The sequence below is a fragment of the Cibotium barometz genome, chromosome 61, assembly GCF_041138505.1.
Source record: "Cibotium barometz isolate CiBa-2024 chromosome 61, ASM4113850v1, whole genome shotgun sequence".
NCBI classification, from domain to species: domain Eukaryota; kingdom Viridiplantae; phylum Streptophyta; class Polypodiopsida; order Cyatheales; family Cibotiaceae; genus Cibotium; species Cibotium barometz.
Window position 1 is genome coordinate 13,903,697 of NC_141106.1, and position 12,828 is coordinate 13,916,524.

The 12,828-nt window shown below is 45.7% G+C and overlaps 1 protein-coding gene across 2 annotated transcripts in view; it reads left to right on the plus strand.

Annotated features, from left to right (window-relative positions):
• The first annotated feature begins 1,203 nt into the window (after positions 1–1,203).
• The window catches only part of LOC147604580 (transportin-1-like), a 41,341-nt gene continuing 29,716 nt past the window's right edge, over positions 1,204–12,828 (plus strand). For both annotated transcript variants that reach the window (XM_086794717.1, XM_086794718.1), the window contains exons 1-16: positions 1,204–1,467; positions 1,616–1,826; positions 5,090–5,377; positions 5,522–5,611; positions 5,706–5,783; positions 6,005–6,085; positions 6,316–6,366; positions 6,504–6,589; positions 6,677–6,743; positions 6,958–7,014; positions 7,111–7,140; positions 7,332–7,397; positions 7,515–7,631; positions 9,053–9,166; positions 9,458–9,556; positions 9,678–9,803. In XM_086794717.1, the coding sequence (XP_086650843.1) occupies positions 1,653–1,826; positions 5,090–5,377; positions 5,522–5,611; positions 5,706–5,783; positions 6,005–6,085; positions 6,316–6,366; positions 6,504–6,589; positions 6,677–6,743; positions 6,958–7,014; positions 7,111–7,140; positions 7,332–7,397; positions 7,515–7,631; positions 9,053–9,166; positions 9,458–9,556; positions 9,678–9,803 (1,524 nt within the window). In that variant the 5' untranslated portion in view covers positions 1,204–1,467; positions 1,616–1,652. The remainder of the gene's footprint in view (positions 1,468–1,615; positions 1,827–5,089; positions 5,378–5,521; positions 5,612–5,705; positions 5,784–6,004; positions 6,086–6,315; positions 6,367–6,503; positions 6,590–6,676; positions 6,744–6,957; positions 7,015–7,110; positions 7,141–7,331; positions 7,398–7,514; positions 7,632–9,052; positions 9,167–9,457; positions 9,557–9,677; positions 9,804–12,828) is intronic.

Consider the following 12,828-nt stretch of genomic DNA (forward strand, 5'->3'; position numbering starts at 1 on the left):
AAGGTTGACATGAGCATGGGTGGGCCATGTCGGCCCCAACACACGACTTGTACTAACCAACCTTATCATCCGGCTAGGATAATATTACACTACAACAAAGTCCCTTGTCCATCTGAGACCGTCTGGACCCTCAAATAGGCCCCGCAACGCAAGAACAATGTGTCTTGGCTTTGTTGTCCGATGCGGCTACATAGACCACACAAGCATGCATTCTTCTTGGTAGAGTTCCAAGTCTACATAAGCTGTCTCCTAATAACCACATTTAACTAGTGTTTAAACTATGAACTGCGAGTGCCTGGGTGCTCACTGCAAAATGGCTACTCTTCATAAAGGGGGCCTAACAAAATAGAGCACATTCATCACCCACAGTAACAACACAAGTCTATCATCATAGGGGTTGCACACTAAACTTTGCTAGTATAATGGTGTGTGCAATTGAGGGCGTTACTTCATATTATGTTCTAAAACATCATAACACGGAGCTTCCTAACCTTCCTCCAATCATCTGCTTTCTGTCGAAAATGAGGCCCCTTACATAATATATGGGGTCACTAAGGTGTCAAAAATCCGAGAGAGAGAGAGAGAGAGAGAGAGAGAGAGAGAGAGAGAGAGAGAGAGAGAGAGAGAATTCTATTAGCCTCTACGAAAGGCCGAAATGGCCTGTGAGACTAAATACATAAATGAAGACCATTATAATATCTTCTAAGGTTCCCTAATGAAGCTAGTGATGGCAAGGGCCTTGCAAATGAAAAACATGGATGCCTCTTAAAGGGGAACTTGAGTAAGGCATACTTCAGATTGAGGTCACACAGAGAGATTAAGGGGGTTTACACATTTGAATGGCTGAGTACCTCAAGCTTACGCAGTCAGGGAACACTCTCCTAAGCACGTCTTCTAGCACCTACTTTACACACTTGGAAAAGAGGTATTCCCTAGCAGTGGTGGTAGAGGACTGTTCACAATGGCCACGCACACTATCAACGAAAAACAAGGAGTACTATCCAATCAGGGGTTTTTTGCCTGCCCACGTCATTGCCAAGCAATTCCCCCCACAAGTAAATTGCATTTTCTTTCCGCCCTAGCAGCAACATCTGACTCAACGACACCATCACCTTGATGTGTAGAGCAATGGTGGCGCTTTTCCACCCAGCTAGTGTGTAAACCCTTAACGTCCTTCAAATATGTTACGAGAAAGGTATGTGCGTTGGGAAAAGTGGACACCCTCCCCTCCCTCATCATCACCACCAGGGGCATCATCATCATCATCATCATCATCTTCTCCGTTTCGCCCTCAAAGTCTCTCCTCTTCTAGCGCAGCAGCATAGGACACACAAAACACTTCACACATGCACTACATGTCCACCTCTTCGTACTTACAAAGCTATTTGGTTTTTCGACAGAGCTCTTCTGTGCCCTTGAGCTCCCGATCTGTCTGTGCTGCATCTCCGCCCCATTGATTCATCCCAGGCATCGCCATACCTTCTTGTTTTTTCAACTACATTGCCCCTTTCCCCTGCTGACCTGTTTTCTCTGTAATCTTATCTCTTCTCCGCTTTCCGGCATTAGGTTATCCTCACACTGCATAGATCAAACCCTAATCTGTTTTCTTTTCCAGAGGTTCTCACGATCGGGTGAGAAAAGGCGCTGTGGCGATGGCTTCTCCCGTTTGGCAGCCGCAGGAGGACGGGTTGAAGGAGATTTGTTCGCTTCTACAGGAACACAGAGCCCCCAGCTCTGATCAGACCCGTGTATTCCAGCAATTGCAGCGTTTCAGTCAGCTGCCGGACTTCAACAACTACCTGGCTTTCATACTGTGCCGCGCAGAGGTATGTTTCTGGACCCATTTGAAGTCATACTCAAGCACAAGTTGGCATACCCATTATTTTCTATCTAAAGTCATACATAAATGTCAGCAACTTGGAGGATGTCATCATCTGTCTGGCATACCCATCATCGTGAATCATACTTGAGTATATGTAAGATCGTTTTTGCTCTTTACCCCAATAAGTATACAGGAGATCAGTTCGCTGTATGTGTTTTCATATGTTTGACATAAGTAAAAATGGCATCGTGTGGATACATGACATTCCGATAAGCTGCTGAAGCTTTCCTAGCTGCAAACAGGTGTAGGTAGCACCATAAACTGTTCCTAAAGGATTGCCTGTTTTGGCCCTTTGAATTCTTATGCAAGGAAAAGGCTTGCTTTTCTTTTTTATTCTATACGCCTTTTGAGCCATTTGAAGCCAAGGCCGATATTGTGTAATTGGGACTTGCTAGCAAGTTGAGAGATGGTTCAAACTTTTGACATGTTTCTCTAGTAATGCACAAGCAAGGATGGGATGAATCACTTGGGAGACTAAGAAAGGCTATTGGAGTAGGCTGGGGTATAGACTGCAGAGTCTCACAAACGAAGAAATGCCCTAAAGATAGCAGGATGAGTAGGCTAGCAGCTTTTGTAGCTGGATTGACAAGGGTTGAGAAACATGGGCTCTAAAAAATTCCTCTATGAAATCTTTACCCTACTAGTAGCGCCTACTATGACATGTAATATGACTGCTGGAGCTGATGTATTTGATATTCCCAGCTTATCTTGGAACAACGAGAAGGGTGATCATCCCGGTTGATTTGCCTTAATTTGGATTTGGGCTAACTTGGATTGATGCTACGATGACTACTAGAATGGGCTCACTAATAAGCATAAACAAGGGCTGTAATTCCAATGCATAATCAAGCTCTAAGTACATCATTTATTTAGGCCCTTAGCCTCACCTTGATCTCATTTACTACAAAGCTTATCCATCATAGTCACCTCCATCCACTTCACCTCATCCATGACGTCATTTGGAACCTACACTCTCCCATTTACCCATTTACATTGACCACACAATTCCAACCTTTGATTAACCCATATAATTTGGCATTCATAGAGAGATTCAGAGAACTGTGAAAACTTTGATAGGACTCAAGTAAGGAATTGAGAATAGTGGTAACCAAATTTCTGTTATCAACTATCTCATTAATATTCAACAGTTGTTCCTTAAGGTCTGTTACCTTGGTAAGGTGATACGATATGAAATCTCCCTTGTTCATGATCAGATTGTGGAGCTTTTGCATCAGGTACATGACTTCTTGTGCTTCATTATGGGATTGGAACATGTTCTCGAGAACCACCCAGGCAGCCCTTGCAAAGCTACAGGATCGGATGTGAGGAATAATGGATCACTTGAATGAAAGAGCGATCATGGCCATCGCTTGGTCATCACAAGCATCCTACCGTCTTTGATCTGCAATGAGTGGAGGCTGCTGTGTTGGAGTTCCTTCCACCACCTAAGATGTAGTTTGGGTCCCTCTTCTTGTGGTGGTTGATGTTGTCGAAGAGGTTGTGGCTGCTAATGTTGCAAAGATGAGGCTCTTGCCGCATAACGATCTCCCTCAACCCCTTGGCTATCAAAAGACTCTTCATCATGAAGCTCCACAGTGAGTAGTGGGACCGTCAAGATGGTCTTCGGTTGTGATGAATCCACTAAACCGTGAAAGGTCAAAAACTGGTGCTCTTTGCGACATCCTCACAATTCAGGATTTCCAAAGCAGTTGAGGTGCAATGAGCAAGAAAGCCCTCCCTTGGATGAGAACTTTTGTGCATCAAGGCTTACAGGAAACACGAGAGAAAATAAGAGTTTACACACACGGCAGTGGTATATGACGAGATAAAAGATGCAATTGCCAAAGTCTACCAAAAAACATGATGTATACTTCAGTGAGCTGAACAAAGCTCCGAGATATGTGCACAAGAACTGGAGTGCCTAATCATCACAAGAAGATTCTCTTAGAGAAAGCCCAATCAAAAAACGCCAAATTTTTGTAGGCTTTGCTATTTGCAGAAATTTCAGAGAAACCCTACTGCTATTTATAGGCTGCTATTTTCAGAAATTTCAGAAATTTTGTATGCAGAAAGACTTTAATTTTTGTAAATTGCTGAAATTTCTGAAAAGCCATTTTTTTTTTCAAAACCCTACTTAGCTGATTTGTACGTGAAAACTGATCTGCTGACTGGATGCTGATGTGGCTGCTGCTGACATGGGCAGTGGGCATTCATGACCATCACAGGGGTGCAGTGAGGCAGAGTGCCGGTGGTGACCAGCTCCGCAAAGCAGAACAGGGCAGCAACTGGGCAGACTTGTGGGTGGCGCTTCTGCTGGACAGAAGGCATTCTGCAGGAAGGCGGGGAGCAACTGCTGACATTGGCAGAGGGCAGCGCAAAGATTGCAGAGTCTGCACAGGGACTCTTACACGAGAGGCATGAGTGGCTTTGAGCTGCGCAGCAAGGCTGAGCACAGAAATGCAAGGACGGCACACCTGAGAAGTTAGCGCACGCAAGGTGTTCAGTGGCAACAACCGAAGCAGGCGGCAACAGTGCTGAAGGGATGTACGCGGCTGAATCTTCTCACAAACAAAAACACCCAGCTCTGATACTTTTATTGGGCCCAGATGGAGATTAAAACAGGATTAACAAGACGGGATTAGGGATTAATCACAAGATGATTATAAAAAAGGGCACAAGATTAGGTGGAAAGATTAGGCATACTTTGCATTATAGTAATGGTCCTTCCCCCTTATACAAGGTCTGCATATGTTGCCACCACACATGCCACATGTCAAGGCATGATGCAAGTGTCCCTTAAAGGTGTCACTTTTACACATCATTGCTTACATAAGATCCTTCTAAGGGGCTGTTCGTACACATAAATGAACATACACACTAGCTTCAAAGCCTAGTTCCAGTTTACCCAACCTCCTAGCACGTGTTATTCCCACATTAATCATTATTAATATTTAACATTTTCTTGTGCAAACATTACTGTGGTGATCGTGTATTTGAATTGTTTGTTTCATCTCACTTCTGTTTCAGTGGCACAACTGCTTTCATGTAGATAACACGTTAGCTGTTACATGTGCATCGTCTGGAGATCAAATTCAGAAATAGGTTTTGAAGTGGTGAAGGAAGGTGCTTGCACATCTAAGAAAGGCATACCTTAAAAGAGTTTTTATGTTGCTATAGGGGTGCATCTTGATACTTTTGTGTGTGCAGGGACAATCTGTGGAAGTTAGACAAGTTGCTGGTTTGCTCTTGAAGAACAGCCTCAGGGCCCACTATGCAACACTTGTACCTGCCTATCAAGACTACATAAAGGCTGAATTGATGCCCTGTCTTGGATCATCAGATAGACACATCCGGGCGACAGTTGGTACTGTCATATCTGTTGTCATACAAATAGGGCGCGTGAAAGGTTGGCCGCAGTTGCTTGGTGCTCTCCTGCAGTGCTTGGAGAGCAATGATTACAACCATGCGGAGGGAGCTTTGGATGCCCTTTCAAAGGTTGGATGGACAACCGTGTGACACTCATCAGTTTGTTTGTTGCTGTTTTCTTTATGCATTCATGTTTCCCTCCACCTTACTTTTTTTTGGTATCTGCATAAATAGATGATATGTCTGCTGTTAACCCTTTTCTTGTCTGGCTAGATATGTGAAGACAGTCCAGAAGAGTTGGATGCTGATGTCCCAGGAGTTTCTGAGAGACCTATAAATGTGTTTCTACCAAGGCTTTTGAAGGTTTGTCGAAAACTTGGTATTGAGATATTTGTTTGGAGTTACAATTGGTTGTCAAGATTACCTCATGGTATATTTCTATGATGTATGGCTGCAGATGTTTTCGTCGCCGCATGCTACTCTCCGTAAACTGGCTTTGAGCTCGGTGAATCAGTTCATAGTTTTAATGCCAACAGTGAGTTCACAACTGCTAGTTTCTTCCATACAAGTATCACGTAGAGATGTTCTCCAGGATTTGTAACAGAAAAATGCTGGATCATCTGTTGGGTATCCTGGTCGTCCTGATCTCTCATTTGGATGGCTTGGGTTGATGGGGGTTTAGCCAACACGTCACTAGTTTATCCTCACTATTGAATGCATGGATGAAAAGAATCCTGATGGTGTGTATCGGTACAGGCATTATTTGTGAACATGGACAATTATCTACAAGGGCTTTTTGCCCTTGCCAATGATTCTGCAGCTGAAGTACGAAAGCTGGTATGCTTTTCTGTATGTACTCGATTGTGTGCATGCATGCATGCACGCATGCTCGCATTATGAACGTGTGTGTGTGCACGTGTATATGTGCGTTTACGTATGTGTTTATGTGTGCATGCATGTATAAATGAAAGTATGTATGTATTAAGTCATTATTTTTTACATTTTGTCTAATGTAACTTAATAATAAGCATTATCAGCAGCTTTTTAGTGTCTTTCTGTCTTTGCAGGTGTGTGCTGCACTTGTGCAGCTCCTAGAAGTCCAAGCAAGCTATCTACAGGTAAGAAGACAATGAGCCGGCTCTACATGTGTGCTGAATCTTTTGGTTCCAGCCCACATATGCAAACTTAATCTGTATATTTTGTAGTCGATTATGTGATCATCCTTACTCTTCCCCTTCCCCTTCCCTGTGTGCAGCCTCACATTAGAAATGTTATTGAGTATATGCTACAAGCCAATCAGGACGAGGATGCCGAAGTGGCTTTGGAAGCATGCGAGTTTTGGTAAGCTTTCGGTTGCTGGTAGCTTTTCAAACGTGAGGGTGGGTCTATGTGAGTTTGCTCAATATAACATCGCGTGAGTTATGCCAGGTCTACATTTTGTGAAGCCCGCCTGTCTCCAGAATTGCTGAGAGACTACCTTCCTCGGCTTATTGGGGTAAGCACATCATTTGATACTTGTTCGTGCAAGTCTATATTAGGGACTGTTCTTTGAAAGTAACCTTCTACTGTGGGTGTTGGGCCCTTTCTTGAGTGGCTATTGCCCCACCCTGCCCAGAAGAGGGCATGAATTTGAAGCCGGACGCCTAAACATATATGATATGTGATCACAACAGAAGTAACCTTGTACTTGTATTATGTAAATCCTGCAGGTTTTGCTATCAAACATGGTATATGCAGATGATGATGAAGCACTCCTTGATGCTGAGGTCAAGCTCCTATATTATCAAGAGAAACATACTTTTATTCAGTTTCTTTGAACCTTCCATGCCTTGCTGATACTAATCCCAGGCTTTCTCATGCAGGATGACGAGTCAGTCCCAGATAGGGATCAAGTAAGTGCTTACTCAACATGTGAACTCCATGTTAACACATGCACACGCCTGTGCGCGTACGCCAATGACATAGTTTATGTTACCAAACGTATGGTATTTAGAGCACCTGAGTTGATTGCTATTACTTGTCTGCTCTGCCTATATCCGATTTTGTTGACCATGTGTTCAAATATGCGGTTCTTATGTTGCAGGACATAAGACCAAGGTTCAGGCAGTCACGTCTACATGGGCCTGTTGGTGAGGAAGAAGAGGAAGAGGTGCCTTTTTTGCCCAGTTTGTCATTAAATTCTATGGTGCCCTACTACTCTCAGTTCTAATAATCAGGATGGTATGATTCTTTTCATAGGCTAAACAAAACTATTTCTTGGTTTCAGGATGATGACGACATTATCAATTCTTGGAACTTGCGGAAGTGCAGTGCCGCAGGCCTTGACATTATGTCTTCAGTTTTTGGGGATGAAATGCTTCCAATGTTGATGCCTTTGTTGCAGGTGTGCTTCCAGCCTTTTTGCAACAGTGAATGGCTGGTTTTGTGAGTTGCTGTCATGTTGAAGTTTAGGATTGTGGACTGCACAAGGGCACTGCTTTCAAAAATTCCTAGAGGCCAAAGCTTTGGGAATGGTCAAACCAGGACCATTCGGCTCCTAGTCACATGAAACATTTCGAGCTTTTGAAAGTTTCGAGGTTTTGAAGGTTTTTTTTCGAAAGGTTTTGTCCATCACAAAAAAAACTGGAGGTTTTTTGAATATATATATATGTGTGTGTGTGTGTGTGTGTAATGTGTGTGTGTATGTGTATGCATATGTAATATGTATATGGATAGAAATACATGTGTATCGTGAACCGTGATGAAAGGGAGGTGGTAGAAGGAGAAGAAGAGGACATAGGAGGAGAAGAAGAGAAAAGGGGAGTTGTTGAAAAAAAAAAAGAGAAGTGGGAGAAGAAGATTGGAAGGAAGGAGAAGAAAGGAGAAGAGAAGGAGATGGAGAAGAAGAGGAGACAACAGAGGATGGAAGAGGAGACAAGAAGGAAGAGAGGTGAAGAGGAGGAGATGGAAGCAAAACAACAAAAAAAAACCCAAAAAAAACAGAAAAAGAAAAACGAAACTTGAAATTTGAGGTTTTGAGGTTTTAAAGAGAAAGAAGGAGAGGAGTCGCAAAGTGATGAGGAGGATATGAAAAGGGGGGAAAAAAAAAAGAAACCTGATTAGGCAGAAGTTTCGCAGGTTTTGTGGAAACGTTTCGCCACGAAACGTTTCAGAGGTTTTGTTTGGACGAAACACGTTTTTTTGTGACTATGATTCGGCTGCAGGAAGTGGCACATTAGAAACTCAGTTTGGATCTGACTGTGACATGCCAGCTTTATGCCACACTTTCTCAGCGTTGCTAAGGTACCAGAATCTGGCAGCATTTTCAATGCAGAAAGGAACCCAACTGAGCGGTCTCGATTTTCACTCAAGCCCTAGCCCTACTAGCTGTCTGTGTGTTGAGTGTGTGAGCTCTCTCTCTCTCTCTCTCTCACACACACACACACACACACACACACACACACACATCCTTTATTTATTTATCTTTTGATAAGACAGGACCGAGCATTAGGCCAAGATGTAACAGGACAACCTACAGGTGCACATAAATACAGGATTAGTAAGTTAACTAGAATAGCAGTGCACATGATCACCTCAAAGGATCCGATCTTTGAAAAGGCAAGTTGATGGTGTTTGTTCATCATGGCCATGCTATGCCACAGCCTCTTAGAGGTAAGTTGTTGCTGAACCTTGAGCACCATCTCCTTTCAAGCCAAAACTGTCCACCCGATTTGTTTGAGAGAAGAAAGGCATGAGCATCTGTCTTGTATCTAGGTAATGTGACCAGCATTTTTTTGAGCCTGATTTCGGTATCTGCCTTTGCAGACAAAGTTGGAAAGTAAAGGTGACTCTCTTTGGAAAGAGAGAGAGGCAGCAGTTTTGGCTCTTGGTGCAATTGCTGAGGGCTGCATCAATGGCCTTCTCCCTCATTTAACACAGGTAAAACAGTGAAATTCAGCATTATGAATGCTTCAATACTCAATCTCTGTTTTAACGTCATCTTTAAGGGTTTAAATTCTTATTGGTTTAGGGTTTAGGTTTTTTTTTAAAATAAAAAATTGGAATTCCTTACAACTCATGCATGTGAGACCCATTTCTTGGTGCATGAGCAGCTTCTCAAAGCCCTGGAATAAAGTTATGCAAAGGCCTTTTCAGGGATTAATCTTGTTTTGTGGAAATTTCTATGGCTTAATCTCAAGTTTACTGATTGTAGACCTTTTGAGACTGCAGATTGTGACCTTTCTTCTACCTCTGTTAGAGGACAAATTCCCACTCGTACGCAGTATAACGTGCTGGACTCTTTCTCGCTACAGCAAATGGATAGTGCAGGCATGTATCCTCGGTCCTCTCTTTTTCTGCGTTTCTAAGTGCTCTTTTGACTAGCTTCATGCCCTTCTATATGGTGAATGTGCATGTAAAAAGTGAAAAACATTTGGGAATGCTGTCTCAGGCTGCAATTCATCCCGAGGGGCATATTCAATTCGACAATGTGCTGACGGGTCTTCTGCGGCGGATCTTAGACAATAACAAACGAGTTCAAGAGGCTGCCTGCTCAGCATTTGCCACGCTTGAGGAGGTATTTATTGGCCGAAATTCTTTGTACATAATAATTTATTCATTTGCATTAACGGTTTGGGCCACTATGCAAGACAGAAAAGTAAGCTTGTGTGGATCCAAATAACATCACACGTATGATGCTTTTTGGCTTGGTCTCTCGTCAATTGGTGAGGCCCTTTGATGGCATTTGCACTTAATTAATTTAGGAGCAAACTTAGAAGTTTTTGAAACAGTATCTCTGAAAACACCTTCTCTAGTACCTTCAAAGATGTAAAAAACTGTTCACTTTGTGTGTTTCAAAACACCCCCACCCCCACCCCCACTCCCACTCCCACTCCCACCCTCCCCCTCCCCCTCCCCCTCCACCCCCCTCCCCCCCCCTCCCCACTCCAAACCACTTGCGCACACACTTCAAAAAAAAACCACTGTTTCTATTATGTCAAATGTACAGAGAGAGACCCCATCAAAGCAACAGAGGACATATGAGGGAAGAAAACTAAAAACAGTGGAAAAACAAATCTAGATGAGACTGATCCAACTGCTGTAGTTGATAGCAATCATGTAGAGATTGTTGCAACAATTGATGGAAATATTTTTTTTTTCGAGAAAAGATCCTTTCATTAGTTATGTAAAAAACGCCCGTAGGGCTACAAAAGAGATCTCTCCTGCTCCTAACAGAGAGAAGAGCAGTGAATACATCATGGCAGCCCGGGAGACTCTCCCTAGGTGCTGCAAAATACAAGCATCAGTCTAAAGAACTGAGCGGCTAAATCATACAATGGGGGGGGGGGAAGAGCCAAACAGGTGGCCTGTAGTGCCAACGGGGGGATCCCGTGTGTAGGGTGTAGAACGGGCCGCAGCGCCAAGTGGTATGAAAGGCCTGGCGCCGTAAGATCGCCTCATCCGAGTCTCCCTGGATGCGGTCGTACTGTCCTTGCAGGGTGTGGATCAACTCCTGCCAAATCCCCCGAACAGTCTCTGCTGGTGGCTCTAATCTCCCCTCAAAGGCCGTAAAGCACCGGGCCCTCCAAGTGAACCAGATGGTGAGGCTGCTGAGGAGCTCCCATCGTAAATCCCTCTCCTGTGTCCAGCTGGCGGACGAGAAATCCGGTGCCGGAACCAGGTGAGGCTGGCCCCTAATAAATCTGATGGCCTGACTGCCCTGCTCCATCTCATAGCCCATAGCAGGCCCTGACGAAGTCGACCAAGCAGCGGCACCCCACGTAAACATACCCTCTGGAGAGAGGGGGGCCAGAATACGCAGCATCCGCAGCCAAATCTGCTGTGCCTGAGGGCAGTCCCAAAGGCAATGTCTCTGTGTCTCCATAGGGTGGCCGCATCGGACGCAGGCCGCCGGAAGACCGCTGTAAACAAGCCAAGTGCCAACTGCTGAGCCCCTGTGGGCGACCAGCCACTGAAAAGCCGAGATCCTGCGGGCCTGTCGACTAGCCCAGAGCCGAGCCCAGAAATCCTCCAGGAACTCCTGTGATAGTCCCTGCAATCGCCAGTGCCCCGCTGCCCCGCTGGAGAAACCGTCCTCCTCGCCGTCAAAATATGCCGTCCCAGCCGAACAGTATACTGGAAAAAGGTGATCTCTGTGGCCTCAAGGGATGCATAAGGATCATGCCACTCGTACTCTCCGGGGTCCCACTGTAGCCGGGCCAAGGGGCGCGCTGCATATGCCCATATGCGCCAATCCGGGAGCACGTCAGCAGGGTCGGGGTCAATATGCCACTTCCGAGAAGCGGCAGCCACTACCCGAATCCTCTGAAAGGTGCACTCTGCAACCAAAGGCGACTCCACCTCCACTCTCTGGAGTCTGCCCTCATCCTGAATCTCATAATAGAGGCATCTGCCATCCTCAGTGCTAGCTCTGACAGCAATCAGGATCTCCAACTGTGTAAAGGCTCCCATCCACCGTGGGGCCACTAGCTCGAGAGGTGTGAACCACTCCTCTGTAAGTGCCTCCTGAATATCATCCCTCATAATCAACCCCCCTCTGAAGTGACTCAGCCTCTCCACCTGGGTCTCCTCTGGTAGACTGCAGAAAGCCTGCCAGTCTCCAAAACTACGAGCTGGGCCTGCCGCTAAAGGTCCCCAGGCTAGACGAGGCCGAGAACCCAGCATATGACCCTGCTCTGTACGAACCGCTGGGCTCCAGATGAGCGGCTGCCTGGCCCGCTCCTCAACACAAGAAGGAGGCCGCTGAGAGAGCCCCGGTCTCAGCAGCTCCCAAGCTCTCAGGGTACTCAAAGCAAATCTGTCCTCCCATCCTCTACTGAGGCCTGTCCTCCTCATCTCTATGAAGATCCAGCGAATCTCTGGTGCCCAAGTACCCCCTGCAGGAGGCGCCCGGGCCTGCAGTCGCTGCAAGAGGAGCTCTTTCCAAGGCTCAGCGCCTGGAAGCAACCCCCGAACAATAAGCTTCCCCAATAAGGCTCTACTCTGATCGACTGGATCTATAATGCCCAAACCGCCCTGAGCCAGCGGAAGTGTAATAACTGCCCATGCAACCTTTGCCCAAGCTGGCTGACCGTCCCGCCCAGACCACAGAAAGTTCCTGATCAGCCTCTGTACCTGGCTGATGCAAGAGCTCGAGAAAATCCAGCAAGACGTAATGTACCACATAGTCGCTAACAGCACCTGATTTGCCACCACCACCCTCCCAGCCAAGGATAGTCGAGCTGTACTCCAATACAATAGCTTCTTCCGAATGCTCAGAAGAAGCGGGGCAATCTGCTACTCAGGTGACAAATCGAGGCCAATCTGGCATCCCAAATACCGCACTGCTGTGCCTGGAGGAATCCATCTAAAACCGGGGTCCGGACTCCATGCCGGAGTGGGAGCACTACTGATCCAAAAGGCCACTGTCTTGCGCCAATTGATCAATGCTCCCGAAGCTGCACTAAAAACCTGGAGCGACTGCTCTGCCCGAATAAGATTGGCCTCTTGGCCATGCAAAAATAAGCCCGTGTCGTGTGCAAACTCAGCATCAAGCAAATCCTCCCCCCGGACTGGGAGCTGAAGTCCTCTCAAACCAACCT